Genomic DNA, 15166 nt, shown 5'->3' with positions numbered 1-15166 from the left:
AGCTCTAGAGAGATACGAACTTAACGCTGATGATTTTTTTGTCTTGAAGCATGGAGAATCAAGATACCTAAATACTGATGAAGAAAACTTTTAATAAATATGAGCACAGGCATTTTTAATGAAAAAGGCATCATCTGATATAAGTTCAAAAACAAATGAAAAAACTTAGAAATTCAAAAAAAAAAAAAAAAGACTGTTCCCCTTTGTTACATCAACTCCAGTTTTATGCAGCCAAGCCATGTTTAGTAAACAACTAGATGACAATTTGGTCTTCACAAATCCCTTTTAGTCATTCACCTGGATAGATTGTTCACTTTGATGCAAGACCAGACACTCATCTAAATTGTTACTAGATAGCCAGTGACTGGTATTTGGGATTTTTTTTTTTTTTAAAAAGAAGTGAACTCAAACATTTTTATGGTTTTTTTTCAGATATTATTGTTACTATAAAATAGGGTGGCTAACATGTATAAAAGGAAATTATGGCTCGGATTTACTGTGATGCATAGTCTTAACAATTTAATAAAACACAACTCCAAGGTCTTGGGTTTCCTGCAAGGTTAATACTAACACCATGAGCATCCTCCGCCAGCCAGCTCTTATCCATGGGTCGTACTCTGGTTCAGAGACTTTGGATGGGTAATAACATACAAAACATGCCTCTTGCTTGCCAGTGACCACTGCTAATATTAATAGTAGTCATCATTTACTGGAATCCTGGGTTTTTAGGGTTTACTTGGTTTATTTATTTGCTTAGTTTAAAGGAATAAAAAAACTCTTGAGAGGAAACAAGGAGGCATTTCACAAAGGAGAAAAATATATATCCCTTTAGGAAAACTGAGTGGCTCCTCTAATTTCTTTGCCACTCTTGTCTCTCAGCAGCACTTAGCTGTTTTCTTCTAGCTGGAGGTGAGGGACTGAGCACAGGGGTGGTGCTAGGTTAGTTTAAAGCGAGCTTCTCACCTTGGCGCTGTTCAGGCCTTGGATTGGTTAATTCTGTGTCCTGTGGGAACTGTAGGACACTACACTGTAGTGACAGTCAGCAGCATCCCTGACCTTGACCACTAGATGCCAGCATCAACTCCTTGCCCCCTTGTCACAATCAAAAGCGTCTCCAGATGTTGCCAGATGCCCTGTGGAGGATCAGACTGCCTCTAGTTCAGAACTACTGGTTTAAAGTAAAGTGAGTTTCAAAGGCTTCATTAATTTCCCATTTTGTTTAAGCCAGAAGTAGCAGGGTTGTGATTTTCTTTTTAAAGTTAGAAGAGAGCAGGAAGTGATTTAGTTTGAAATTGCATTCTGCCATGCCTTTTTCTGGGTTATTTGCAGTTTTTGTTTTTGTTTTTTGTTTTTTTTTAGATGGAGTCCCACTCTGTCGCCCAGGCAGGAGTGCAGTGGTGCAATTTCAGCTCACTGCAACCTCTGCCTCCTGGGTTCAAGCGATTCTCCTGCCTCAGCCTCCCAAGTAGCTGGGATTACAGGCACCTGCCACCACACCCAGCTAATTGTTTGTATTTAGTAGAGACGGGGATTCACCATGTTGGTCAGGCTGGTCTTGAACTCCTGACCTCAGGTGATCCACTCGCCTCAGCCTTCCAAAATGTTTGGACTACAGGCGTGAGCCACCACGCCCATCAATGAATTGCAGTTTTAACATCCTGTTTACATTGCTACACATGCACTTAGAAACACATAGAACTGTCCTTTTTTTCTTATGAACAAGTTGTCACGTGGATGGGTTGTTTGTGGATTATTCTTTGAGGTGGATGTAGCTGAAGTGATTGATGACCTAAGTAAGTTCATGTATTAGTCTGTTCTCACACTGCTATAAAGATACTACCCAAGACTGGGTAATTTATAAACAAAAAAGAGGTCTAATTAACTCACAGTTCCGCATGGCTGGGGAGGCCTCAGGGAACTTGGAATCATAGCAGAAGGCGAAGAAGAAGCAGGCACCTTCTCTTCTTCACAAGGGGCAGCAGGAGAGAGGAGAAAGAGAACAGGGGAAACTGCCAAACACTTTTAAAGGGAGCTCAATAGAACTCCCTCCATATCATGAGAACAGATTGGGGGAACCGCCCCCGTGATCCAATCACCACCGCCTACCATGTCCCTTCTTCGACATGTGGAGATTATGGTGTGAGATGAGATTTGGGTGAGGACGCAGAGCCAAACCGTATCAGTTCACATTCTAGTAACCTCAAATGGAGTCTGACCCTTTGTATCTTTTTCTTCTTTTACTGGAATTCTTTTATAGCTCAGCGATCTTGGGGATTCATTAAGGATAGTGAATGTTTGAGTATAAATAACTAAATTCCTATTTCCTAATAGTTCTTTTTATTTCATGCTTTTGGAAAACATGGAAAAGAAATTAAGGGAATAAGTAAGCACACGCATGGATTTGAAATTGTGTTTATTTTCCAGTAAGCGTTAGTTAAAAAAAAGAATTTTACTGTTCATCTTCATCTTTTTGTCAAATAATACATACATTGGGATTGGCAGCATTAGCCAGTCTATTTGTCAGATTTAGCCTGTTTTAATTAATATAGGGGATTGTTGGGATCTCGTACTTCTAAGGTATGTGGACGATATGTTGGTAATTGTAGAGCACTGGTTCTCAATCTTGGTGTCATATTAGAATTACCTGGGATCTTTGAAAATACCCAGGGCCCAGGCCACATCCCAGAGCAGTTAAACCAGATTTTCTTGAGTGGAGTCCAGGCATCAGTACTGGGTTCCCTTCTCACCTTACTCTAGTGAGAGTGAAGTTTGAGAAGGAACTGGTGCCACTGTTTACAAATAAAGTTTTATTGGAACACAGCCATGCCCATTCATTTTACAAATTGCTAGAGACTATATGGCTTGCCTAAAATATATATACTGTTTGACCATTTACAATACAAAGTTTGTTGACCCCTGCTATAGACTCATGGTTAACATTTTTCAAACATTTTGAAAGGAAGATTTGTATAAACTTTCATAGTAAAAAAAAAAATCCAGCATTTTGCAGAGCGTTTAGGCCCAAATCCTATCCGTTTTCTTGTACCCTGGCAAAATTGAAAAGCATTTTCCTTGAAGAACTGGCTTGAAGATATTGTCAAACCTGAAGTAGATGTGACAAACTCAGCACCCAGAGCAGGGAGGCTCCATTATTTATATTACGGCGTATGTCGGCACCTTGCTTCTAATTCAGTGTTCATTACTCAGACTGTGTAATTGACTTAAGGAAGTCTATGGAGACACAAATGACTTTTCAATTCAAAGTGTGTTTGAGTTTGTTTTTACTGCTGCAGCAGTTGTAGATGGCAACAGACCCCTGAAAAAAATCTTTCAGTTCTGGGGAATTTTGTGTACAAAAATAAGAAAGAAGGAAAATTAAAAATTGCTATTTACATAGTTTCACTTTTCCAGTTCAGCTGGAAACTGGATGGTTGTAAGCAACTGGTAATTTTTTTTTTTTTTTTTTTTTTAAGCTGGGGCAGTGGCTGACACTTGTAATCTCAGCACTTTGGGATGCTGAGGCGGGCGGATCACTTGAGGCCAGGAATTCGAGACCAGCCTAGGCAACATGGAGAAACCGTCTCTACTAAAAATACAAAAATTAGCCAGACGTGGTGGGGCGTGTCTGTAGAGTAGGCATCTGTAGAGTAGGCTACTCGGGAGGCTGACGCAGGAGAATCGCTTGAAGCCAGGAAGCAGAGGTTACAGTGAGCCGAGATTGTGCCATTGCACTCCAGCCTGGGCAACAGAGTGAGACTCGGTCTCACAACAGTTTTTTTTAAAGGGTTTTTTCCTTTGGTCTTGGGCTCTGAGAGGTACTAAGTATGAGAGGAAGGATCACTTATTCTAGTCCCTGGGCACCAGCAGTATCAGCATCTCCACCCCAGTCTTACCATCAGGACCTGCATTTTAACAGGACCTCCTGGCCATTCATATGCACATTGTGAGATGCTGGGAATCATCGAAAGATGCTGCACTGTTCTAATTGATAACTGGGTGTGTGTAGTAAACAGCTACCGTGATTGTCCCTTTTCTCTTAAATGGTTTAATGGCTTCTTAATGGGCTCTCCTGCCGTGTGGTCTTACTCATTAGGGGTAGCCAGTTTTTCCTTTTTGGCTGTTTCCCAAGTATAGCTTCTTTAACCTTACATTTGGTAAAGATTTAATGTGGCCGCGCGCGGTGGCTCATGCCTGTAATCCCAGCACTTTGGGAGGCCGAGGCGGGCAGATCACGAGGTCAGGAGATTGAGACCATCCTGGCTAACACGGAGAAACCCCGTCTCTTCTAAAAATGCAAAAAATCAGCCGGGCATGGTGGCGGGCACCTGTAGTCCCAGCTACTTGGGAGACTGAGGCAGGAGAATGGCGTGAACCTGGGAGGCGGAGCTTGCAATGAGCCGAGATCATGCCACTGCACTCCAGCCTGGGCGACAGAGCAAGACTGTCTCAAAAAAAAAAAAAAAAAAAGATTTAATGTAATGGTAGAAAGTTAAAATGGAGTGATTGGCCTAGAAGAGACACCATTTCATATACTTCATAAAAACAAACTAGAAAGGGTAAACGGATAAAGGGGACTTACCCAGCTAAACTTCACTTGAGAGGAAATAATCACCTGTAATGGTGTCTTTGCTTCTCCAGAAGAAGTAATCCACTCATCAGAACATAGATTTGAGCTTGAGAGCAGTAGAGATCAAAAATAAATTCCTTGAGCTGCTCAAAGCATCAGGCAGAAATCAGGGACTTAGCTGTTTCTACAAAACAGCACCATAATACCCAAAGTACACTTAGGCCAGTGTTAGTTGGTGAATTGTCCAGAATGTAGATGTTCATAGAAAATCTTGAGGAAGCCCAGTGCCTAATTTTACACTACCAGGCTCTGTCAAGTTAGTACTATTTTCTTTTTCAAGTAGCATTTAAAATATTTGATTGAAAAACATGATTTGAATTATTTTGGATTATTTTGAAATTACTCATATTTCTGGACAGAATTGGTTTATCTTGAACATTCCCTTAGATCGAATTTTGTTTAAAAGCAAGTACCATCTAAATTTAATTTTTAAAAGACTGTTATAAATAACTGAAGTCCAGCTCTGTTGTTGCCATGAAGATGTGATCATGAGTTGAATGCTCAGTGTCTCTACCAGGGTCTAGATGTTCATGGAAGTGGGTCTTATGCAATCAGAGTCATCAGGGCCACGAAAGTGGAAATGGGGGGGCCCTTTTTAAGCCATCAAGTCATATCTTCTTAGCTTTGAATGAGAATCAGGAAGCACAGGGAATGAACTGCTTGTTATATAAAAGCTATCTCATGGTCCTAAAGGCAGGGTCTGGTTGCCAGAAAAAAATGAATGACTGCTGTGCTCACATGCAGCTGCCACTGCCACTGGAGGGGTGCTTGTGCCTCCTTACTGCCTTCCCAGTTTCGCTCTGCGTCATGTGTCCAGTTAGCAGAAGCCAAATCACCTCCAGAATTCAGATCTCAGACTCCTGTTCCTTGCTGCAGGGAATAGACACCGAGTAACAGGATCCAGCATGGCATTGTGCTAATGTCCGCAGCTTCCCATTACACATGGTTTGCATGTTGTTTTACAGTATTTATTTATTTAAATATATATATATATATTTTTAGACAGAGTCTTGCTCTGTCGCCCAGGCTGGAGTGTAGTGGCATGATCTCGGCTCAGTACAAGCTCCGCCTCCCGGGTTCACGCCATTCTCCTGCCTCAGCCTCCCGAGTAGCTGGGACCACAGGCGCCTGCCACCACACCTGGCTAATTTTCTTGTATTTTTAGTAGAGACGGGGTTTCATTGTGTTAGCCAGGATGATCTCGATCTCCTGACCTTGTGATCCGCCCATCTTGGCCTCCCAAAGTGCTGGGATTACAGGCGTGAGCCACTGCGTCCAGCCTACAGTCATTTTAAATACTTTCCTTATATGAACACTGTAAGGTAACCAAGATAAAATTCCAGTTTTACACATGAAGAAACATGGGAAGAGATCTAATAACTTGCGCCCATTCAAACAAATTTGTTAGTGTTACAGCAGATTGTGTTGTCCCCTCTCCACCACCCTGTTCTCTTTTGTACTGGTTAATCGACCACCAAATGACCAGAAGGAATTTCAGGGGTGCTTTAGAGGGGACCTTAAGATAGAAAGGGCACCATCATAGTTCTAGGCCCAGTACATTGGAAGGGCATATTCATGGCTGAGGCCACTTCCAACTTAGATAGGCCGTTCCCTTAATTTGCTTTTTTTTTGAGACAGGGTCTTTCTCTGTTGCCCAGGCTGGAGTGCAGCAGTGCAAGCAATCATGGCTCACTGCAGCCTCAAACTCCTGGGTTCGAGTGATCTTCCCACCTCAGCCTCCTGAGTAGCTGAGATCTCACTCGTGCACTATCACACCCAGCCAATTTTTTGATTTTTATGTAGAAAAGAGGTTTCACTGTGTTGCCCTGGCTGGTCTTGAACTCCTGGGCTCAAGCAATCCACCCTGGCCTCCCAAGGAATATAGGCATGAGCCACTGTGCCCAGCCTGTTACCTTATTTTAAAGAATTAGATAATTATTGTACTAGTTGTGACATGCAATGTTGGTCTCAATATATTTCTTCTTTTTTCTTAAGCAGATGAAGAACATGGAGAACCGCCATGCAATGAGCTCCCAGTACAGGATGCATTCTTACTACCCGCCTCCCTCTTACCTGGGCCAGAGCGTGCCCCAGTTCTTCACTTTTGAGGATGCTCCCTCTTACCCGGAAGCCAGGGTGAGCGGTAGGTATCTGGTCACACAGACTGGATTTGGGGTTGAGAGAGGATGGCTATGCAGTACTGGGTCATTAGCTGTCTCTAATGGCTTAGCTGTTAGTAATTGTTGGAAAGTTTATTGCTGTGTGAAGCTTGGATAAGTATCCTTTAAAGAATTTAGTTATAAAATGACTTTGCTATGCTTAATTCTTAATACCATGTTTTTTTTTTCCATTCTGGATTCCTAGAGTGACAGGAGTAAGATGAGAGACACCCCTTTGGAAGCTAAAAATGTATTTTTATGGAGGATCAATATGAAATACAGGAGCACTTTAAATGTGGTTCAAGACCTGGTGTTTTTTGTGAAGTGAGTTTCTGTGTATTGAAAACTCCTTTCCCAAAGACTTCCATTTTAAAATTGAAGGCATATTCATCTTTTTGGTGAAAATAACATAATAAAACATTTTTGAATACAATAGATCTGAGTTTATGCAGCAGCAATGCAAATAACTGTGATATAATGGTTTTGAAATAAAAAATGACTGTTTAATGAATCAAAGCACTTTGAAATACATAGTAACTCGACTTCAATTTTAACATCCTCCAGCATTTTCATCGTGGTGAGAGGCAGGTCTTTACAGCTGCTGCGTTTCCAGATCCCGTGTTTAAGTTCTTTATAGTTAAGCATCCTCTTTTGATGTAGGAAAGTGAGAAACATACACGATAGGCAGTAAGTGGAAATCAGGGCAGTAGAAATCAGGCAGTGTCCTGGAAGGCAAACCAATCTAGAAGAACTTACTCTGTACTAAATAAAAGGATATGTTCATTTTCTAAATAACTTGACTCTTTAGAGAACTTAGAGAATGAGAATCAGAACCATGCTTTGATTTCCAAATTCAGAACCATAAAGTCTAAAATAGCTGGGCAAGTTATGCTTTATTTACCATATTAACATAAAATAAAGGACTTCTATTAATATGAAATATATAGGTCATGGGAGCCTATATAGTTTGAGCTGCAGAGAGACCGAAGTACACATTGTTGATTGCAGTTTCCCTTTTATTGAGAATCACTTTCTGTTGGGAGTGGACAAGCACAACTCTGTTTTATAAGTATTCATACTATATAATGTGTGCCCATAGGTCCTTCTTTCATACTGCTTTTGAGTCTATATATTTATTTGGCTTATAAGCTCCATAAGGACAAACCACACATTTTCTATACCTTCTTACCTGCTATGATGCCTTTTATTTGTTATTTGTTGGTTGAGTGAATGAATGAATGAATCTGGTATTATTTTTAACCAAGTTTGGCCTGTAAGGGCGTGCAAGCATGAAAGGTCAGAATCCTAACTGGCTTGTCTGCACAATTTGGGGATGAAGCAGTTAAAGGAACATTTGTTTATACAGAAAATTAAGAATGAAACCCACTTTCAGGAAGAAATTGCCTGAGCTTCTTAACGCCAGGAATAATGGAATATTTTTAGAAGCACTGGCGTTCTTGAGACAAAGGTGTAAATTCAGAGCAAGGCAGTAAGACAAAAATATAAGAGGCAATTTATTAGAGCAGAGAGGAGCGAATTTGGAGAGGAGCGGTAGGCATTTGAATTTATGACAGAAAAGGAAGCGACTCAGAAGGAAAGAGGTTACAGTCCAGGAAAGAAAAAGACCAGCTGTACTAGCCCTCACAGGGAAAGAAGAATAGGTGAATACCACCTACAATTCCTTATTACTTTTCTGGCCATGTGTTTATTTGAAAGAGTAGTGTGTCAGGAGGCCCTAGGCTTAAATTCCTCGTACCCTGCTAACCCACTAACAGTTAAGTAGGAGGCTCAAGCTTCAGAAACGAGAGCTGGGAAGAACTACAGTAAAATCTCAGCACTATCTACTTTGGAATTATCTTCGAGAAGGAGTGTACAAATACGTAGAAAATCAAAATCCCAGCTAATTTTTAAAAGAAATGTGGCTTAATGCCTTCTGAATGTGGGCTATTTTGGTTTTTTTTTATATTGCATGAATTTTTACAAAGCAAGTGGGAAGGTAAAGGAAGCGTGTTTGGAGGTCAGTAAGGACACCTCAAAGGTCATCTCATGGGACACTGGATCCTCAGTTTTATCAGCATTGACACAGTGGGGAGTTCTTTGAGAGCATGTTAGCCCTTCTGGGAGATGGGGCTGAGGCTAGAGACAGGAAATGATGGGTGGGGATGCGGACATCAGTATATTCATTTGTGAGATATTGGCAAAGGTTGGCTCGTAACCAGTTACATTTAGCAGATCCATCAAGTTTAAGTTTCTTTGGTTGACTGTGTTAATATGTAAGTTATTATTTATTCTAAATAGGAATTTCTAAATAACTTGAAACACAGTGTTTTCAGTAGGTTTATTGTCTTCTTTAAAGTCTTATTCAAGTATAAATTTGCCCATTAAATCTGTGTTCTTCAGTTTCTTTAAAAATAAATTTAAGCTTAGCCTTTCTATCATCTAAAAAAATGAGCCCAAGTTCAGTGTCTCCTCTGTGTTTGCTAAAGCTGGCAACGCGAAAAAAATTGAATGTTGGGCGGGAGGAATTTTACAGGGAAAGTTTTCCTTTTGTCATGTTACTGCTTTTTAATGCTTTTCTTTGTAAAAGGATAGGAGCCATTCCTTCTTTCCTTATCCTGAAAAACGTTAAGAGGGTAGGTCAGAGAGATGGTGGAGTCAGATCATGCAGGTCTTTGTAAGCTATTGCAAACAATTAGGCTTTTATTTCAAGTGAGATGGGGAACCATAGCAGGGTTCAAGCACAGGGTGATTTGTCTGTCTTGTGCTTTTAAATGATCACCCTGATGACTGTTTTCTTATAGACTAAGGGATGCAAGGGTGGAAGCTGGGAGACCAGTTAGAAGGTGATGGCAGTAATTCTGGCAAAAGAAGATGGTGGCTGAGTGAGAGTGGGAGCGTGGCGGTGATGACGGGTGGTCGAATTCTGGATATATTTTGAAGATAGAACCAACAAGATTTGCTGTTGGGCTTTGGATGGGACAGGAAGAGAGGAGTGAAGGATGACTCCTTAATTTTTGACCTGACCAATTGGTATTTTGATTTTCTACGTATTTGTACACTCCTCGAAGATGATTCCAAAGTAGATTGGAGTTTCCAATTATTGAGGTAAAGAAGACTATGAGAAAAATAAGTTTGTGTGCATTACGAGTTTGACTTTGCATGTGTTAAGTTTGAGATGTCCATGAACCACCCAAGTGGATTGTTGATTAGGAGTTGGATGTGTGGAGTCTGAGGGGGAGGGGAAATCTCTCTGCTGGAGATGAAGATTTGGGGGTTAAGTGCATAGGTTTATTTGAAGTCAATGTGATAAGATCATTTGGAGAGATGAATGCAGGTGGAGAATATAGAGGACCAGGGACTGAGCCCTGCGTGTCTCCAGTGTTTATGGCCCTGTAGATGAGGAGGACTAGCAAAGAAAAGAGGGAGGAGGAGCAGCCTGTGAGGCAGGAGGGAAATTGTGTGTGAGTGGTGCCTTAGAAACCAAATTAAAGGATTTTAATGAGAGTCAAAGAGTGCTGATATGTCAAATGAGATGAGGACTGGAATCGACCATCGGCTGTTGCAAGGTGGAAATGATCAATGACCTTCTGAGTGGTCACTTTGGTGGGAGGTGAGAACCAAAGCCTGCCTGCATATTCAGGAGTGCATGGGAGAGAAGAATTGGTACAGTGAATACAGGCAGCTCTTCAGGAGTTTTCCTGTAAGAGGAATAGTGGGATGGGGCGTCAACCTGTGGGGAAGTGAGTTCAAGGAAGGGCCTTTGCTCTTTCTTTAAAGAGAGATTTTATAATAGGCTTGTATGCTGATGAGAGTGATCCCAACAGAGGGAGAATTTGTGGGTACAGGGAGTGTGTGGGGGGCACAATTGCTGTAGGGGTGACCCTGAGCAAGCCAGGTGGGGTGGGAACCAAGGGTCTGCAGAGTGGGGCCCATGGTCTGATGTGGGTCTGGGAGTGCTTTGTTACTTGTCTAAGAGGGGAGATAAGAAATAGAGAGGAAACAAACTTTATAGCAATTTGGTAGAGCAGTTTTGTCTGTTGAGTTTAATAAAATGTTGGGACTTATATTTTTTGTCTTTCATTTTTCTAGTAGCCTATTTTTTATTGAGGTAGAATCCACCTAACATTAACTATTAACCATAATTAAAGTGTACAATTCAGTGGCATTTGGTACATTCACAGAGTTGGGCAACCGTCACCTCTATCTGATTCCAAGGCACTTTCATCACCCCAGAAGGAAACCTCCCATCCTCCCTCCTCCAGCCCCCTGGTAATCACTAATCTGCTTTCTGTCTCTATAGATTTGCCTGTTCTGGAATGGAATCTCATAATATGTAGCCTTTTGTGTCTTGCTTCGCTTAGCTTAAATGTTTTCATGATTCAGCTACACTGTCATATAGATCAGTATTTCATTCCTTTTTGTGGCTCAATATCATTCCATAGTATGGATGGATATACCACATTTTGTTTAGCCATTCATCAGTTGAGGGATATTGGATTGTTTCCACCTTTTGGGTAATGTGAATAGTGCTGCTTTGAACATTTGTGTACAAGTCTTTGTTTGAATGTCTGATTTCACTTCTTCTGGGTATATGCCTAGAAGTGGAATTGCTGGGTCCTATGGTAAGTCTATATTTAATTTTTGAGGAATATGTTACTGTTTTTCACAGCAGCTGCATCGTTTTACATTCTTACCATAGTATATGAGGGTTCCAGTTTCTCCACATCCTTGCCAACACTTGTTTTCCATTTAAAAAAATAGTTTCCAGCCTGAGCAACATGGTGAGACCCCATCTCTACAAAGAAATTAAAAAATAAAAATTAGCTGGGTTTGGTGGCACGCACCTGTAGTTCTGACTACTTGGGAAGGTGAGGCGGGAAGATCACTGGAGCCCAGGGGATCCAGGCTGCGGTGAGCTATGATCACACCATTGCACTGCAGTCTGGGTGACAGAGCGAGACCCTGAGACCCACACTGCATCCAGCACTGCATCACGACACAGCCTTCCAGCTCTGTAGCACAGGCAGGCATGCAGGGGTGCAATCATAGCTTACTGCAGCGTCAACTTTCCAGGCTCAGGTGATCCTCCCACCTCAGCCTCCCGGGTAGCTGGGACTACAGGTGAGCACCACAACACCCAGCTAATTTTTTTTTTTTTTTTTTTTGTAGAAACAGAGTTTTGCCATATTGCCCAGGCTGTCTTGAACTCCTGGGCTCAAGCGATCCTCCCACCTCGGCCTCCCAAAGTGCTGGGATTATAGGTGTGAGCCATCGTACCTGGCCAAGAAAAAAGTTTGGGGGGCTCTAGTAATTCATTTTTATTGTATTTTGCCAAAGTACCAGACCATGGTGGGTTGGAAACTGGAAAAAAAAAAATTTAAAGCAGGCCTCTCCCTTTCCACAGAATGTTTGAAGATCACTTGTCTAGTGCCCAGATGGAAGGTTGGCTTATGTAAGAGTGTGGCCACTTCATAGTAACAGATGCAAGCTGTTCGGGAAGTGGTAGTGGGAACAGCTTTGAAATGATGCTTCCCCAACTGGGGATGAAGAGACAGATCTCCACAGCAGCCCCTGTGTTTTAACAGATGCACCTCTGTCTAGAGGTGGGTGCCACTGCACATCTGAGAATAGACATTGTTCTCTGCATGTTGAATCTTGAGTATAAGTTGCTGGAGTACATGGTTGGCCAATACCTGCAAAAAGGTTTGGGTTTCAGTTGGTGAAGGTAATACACTTAGATATTTTTGTCTATTTATTTTGTGATCTCGGTTTAAAAGTTAGAAATGGTGCCTTATTTCTTTTGGTTCTGACTCAGAGTGGCAGCCTCCCGTGCAACTTCAGCCTTCCTTCACATCCAAGGTGCACTCTTTGCAGGAGAAAGAAACATTTAAGGTGGTGCTTACAGATCATGAAGTGTTCATGTATTACTCATTTAACACACAGAGGCTGTCAGCAGCTCTGTGAAGCGAGTTGCAGAGCATCTACATTTTACCCAAAGGTCAGATGGCCACCGTCAGTGACGGGCTCCACGGAGTTGAAGGCTTCATGCTCCTCTGTGATGTGTAAGCAGCTTGCAGAGGACTCTGTGCTCCCAAATACAACTTTTCGAATCCATCTGGCGTTAGCAATGTCGTGGACCAGGGAGTCTAGCAGTTCCTGATTTCACTGATACCATAGGCCTCTCCTTCATGATGACCAGGACTGCATGTAAAATGGGTAGCTTGCACCTCAGGGAGCGGACTTGCTTAATGCTGCATGTCAGACTTGGACTTTTAGGAAAAGGTCGTCTGGCTGCACCTCCCAAGTTTGCAGGTGAGAAAACTGAGGTTCTGCTCTCTGTTGGGAGCACCCTCAGATCTACTTGCTCTTGATCCAGAACGCCATAAAGGTGCCCTTTATGTGAGGTGAGGTGACATTCTGTGACAAGTGGCCATGTGGGGCGGTAGAGAATTCTGTACGTGGAATCTGAATGGGACCTATGACTTAGCAGGTTATGTGGCAGTACCAGATGCTTCCCTGAGAGCCTCGATTTCCCTACCTGCTGAGAGAGGGTGAGGATGTTGGCTCTGTGGAGGCCACGCCAGTGTTGTGAGGATGAAATGGTGTCTGATGTGCAAACAAGCTCAATAATCACAAAATGCAGGTAAAGGATGGCAGGTGTTATCATGACTTTCCCCCATTTTTTCCTGCGAGGGCTGTGTGGGCATTTCACATAGCTCTTCTTGTAAGGGAGAATGATGCTTTTGAAATGTTGTAGAGCTTGGCTCTGGCACGAAGGAGAGTGGGGCAGAGACTCAGAGGGCTGCGTTTGTTATGTGTGCATCCTGCCCTGAGCTGTATTTCTCAGCCAGTAGGATAGAAAAACATCAACCCTTGTCTTTCTCTGCTTTAAGGAAAGCTGAATGTGTTTTATGCAACATTTAGAAAAGGTTGAGTTTAATTTAAACTTCACATTTTAGAAATGACTTATTATTTGCTAAATTTCAAAGAAAAGAGTACTTTGTAGGTAAATCTATTTTCCTTATGTGACCATTTTGTTCTCAGCTTTAACTTGGAACAGAGAAGTAAGTGGGGCTTTCAGTGGCAACAAGGCCAGTGAATGGAAGGGCATTGGAGCTATCCCAGGAGACGAGGTCTTGCTCAAGTTCCCAGCTCTGGAGCCAGTAGTAAGATGATCAGTCTCTTTTTTTTTTTTTTTTTACATGGAGTCTCTCTCTGTCTCCCAGGCTGGAGTGCAGTGGCATGATCTCAGCTGACTGCAACCTCTGCCTCCCAGGTTCAAGCAATTCTCCTACCTCAGCCTCCTGAGTAGCTGGGATTACAGGTGTGTGCCACCACACCCAGCTAACTTTTGTATTTTTAGTAGAGATGGGGTTTCTCCATGTCAGCCAGGCTGCTCTTGAACTCCTGACCTCAAGTGATCTGCCCGCCTTGGCCTCCCACAGTGCTGGGATTACAGATGTGAGCCACTGCTCCTGGCCTGATCAATCCCTTAGAGCTTCAGTTACATCTGGAAAGTGGAAAACAATAATAACAGATGTATCTATTTTTATATATGGATCACATAAGGAATTATGTAAAAGTATGGCAGAATCTGTCATCTCTCATATTCTTGTATGTAGACCTTTTACCGTGGCTTATGTATCTTTCTCTTTTGGCAGGTGCCTGGCAGTGGGCTGTACAAATGAAAATGATTACTATCATTAAGGAGGGCTAAGCGTATGTGTATCATGATTCTTGAAATTAGCTAGACATCGTGGTCTGTTGAGTGAGGAAGATGGAGCATACTAATTTTAAGCAGATAATAAGCATTTGGAAATGGCAGCTTTAAAGATGTATTTTAAATATATTACATTTATGATATATATATGATATGTGTTTGCCAAGTAAAACACACCAGTGCTTTGCAGGGAATGTGAAGAACACCAGCAGGTCCCTTTATGCCTAGAGAATGGTACAGAAGCAAGCTGACATGTGGTTGGATGAGGACAAGCAGATTTCTGTCTTTCCTTCAGACTTCTTTCTCTTTCTCCATACAAAGAGCACCCCACAAGGCAAACTGTGGGCAAGATTGAGAGCTGTTGGGCTCCTAACACGTCCTCTGTGTAAAGCACTGCCATTTGACAAGGCCTCCTCCAGGCTGTAGTCTGGAAATAGCAGGACTTTCCAGGGGCCTACCTCAGGGAGGTCAGACTCACTCATGTAAGGATAAGGTCCATTCACTGCAGCATGTTAGCAAGAATTACCAGGGTGTGTGCCCACACGGAGGGTCAGCTTTGTACTCCTCCAGGTGCCTGGCATCGTGCAGTGTTCTCAGATGGCTCCCGGGATGGTTCGTCATTTCTTAAATGAGTAAGAAACCAACTGTGGAATCTTTTCT

General features: G+C 42.2%; 1 protein-coding gene across 2 annotated transcripts in view; it reads left to right on the top strand.

Annotated features, from left to right (window-relative positions):
- The window catches only part of DMRT1 (doublesex and mab-3 related transcription factor 1), a 126682-nt gene that overhangs the window by 68188 nt on the left and 43328 nt on the right, over positions 1-15166 (top strand). Inside the window, exon 4 of one of the 2 annotated variants that reach the window (XM_054502270.2) lies at positions 6626-6770. In XM_054502270.2, the coding sequence (XP_054358245.1) occupies positions 6626-6770 (145 nt within the window). Of the gene's footprint in view, positions 1-6622; positions 6771-15166 lie in introns of both variants that reach the window. The other variant, XM_054502269.2, reaches the window with a different exon arrangement.

This window comes from Pongo pygmaeus, chromosome 13, assembly GCF_028885625.2.
Source record: "Pongo pygmaeus isolate AG05252 chromosome 13, NHGRI_mPonPyg2-v2.0_pri, whole genome shotgun sequence".
Classification (NCBI taxonomy): domain Eukaryota; kingdom Metazoa; phylum Chordata; class Mammalia; order Primates; family Hominidae; genus Pongo; species Pongo pygmaeus.
This window is presented reverse-complemented; position numbering and strand designations above follow the sequence as displayed.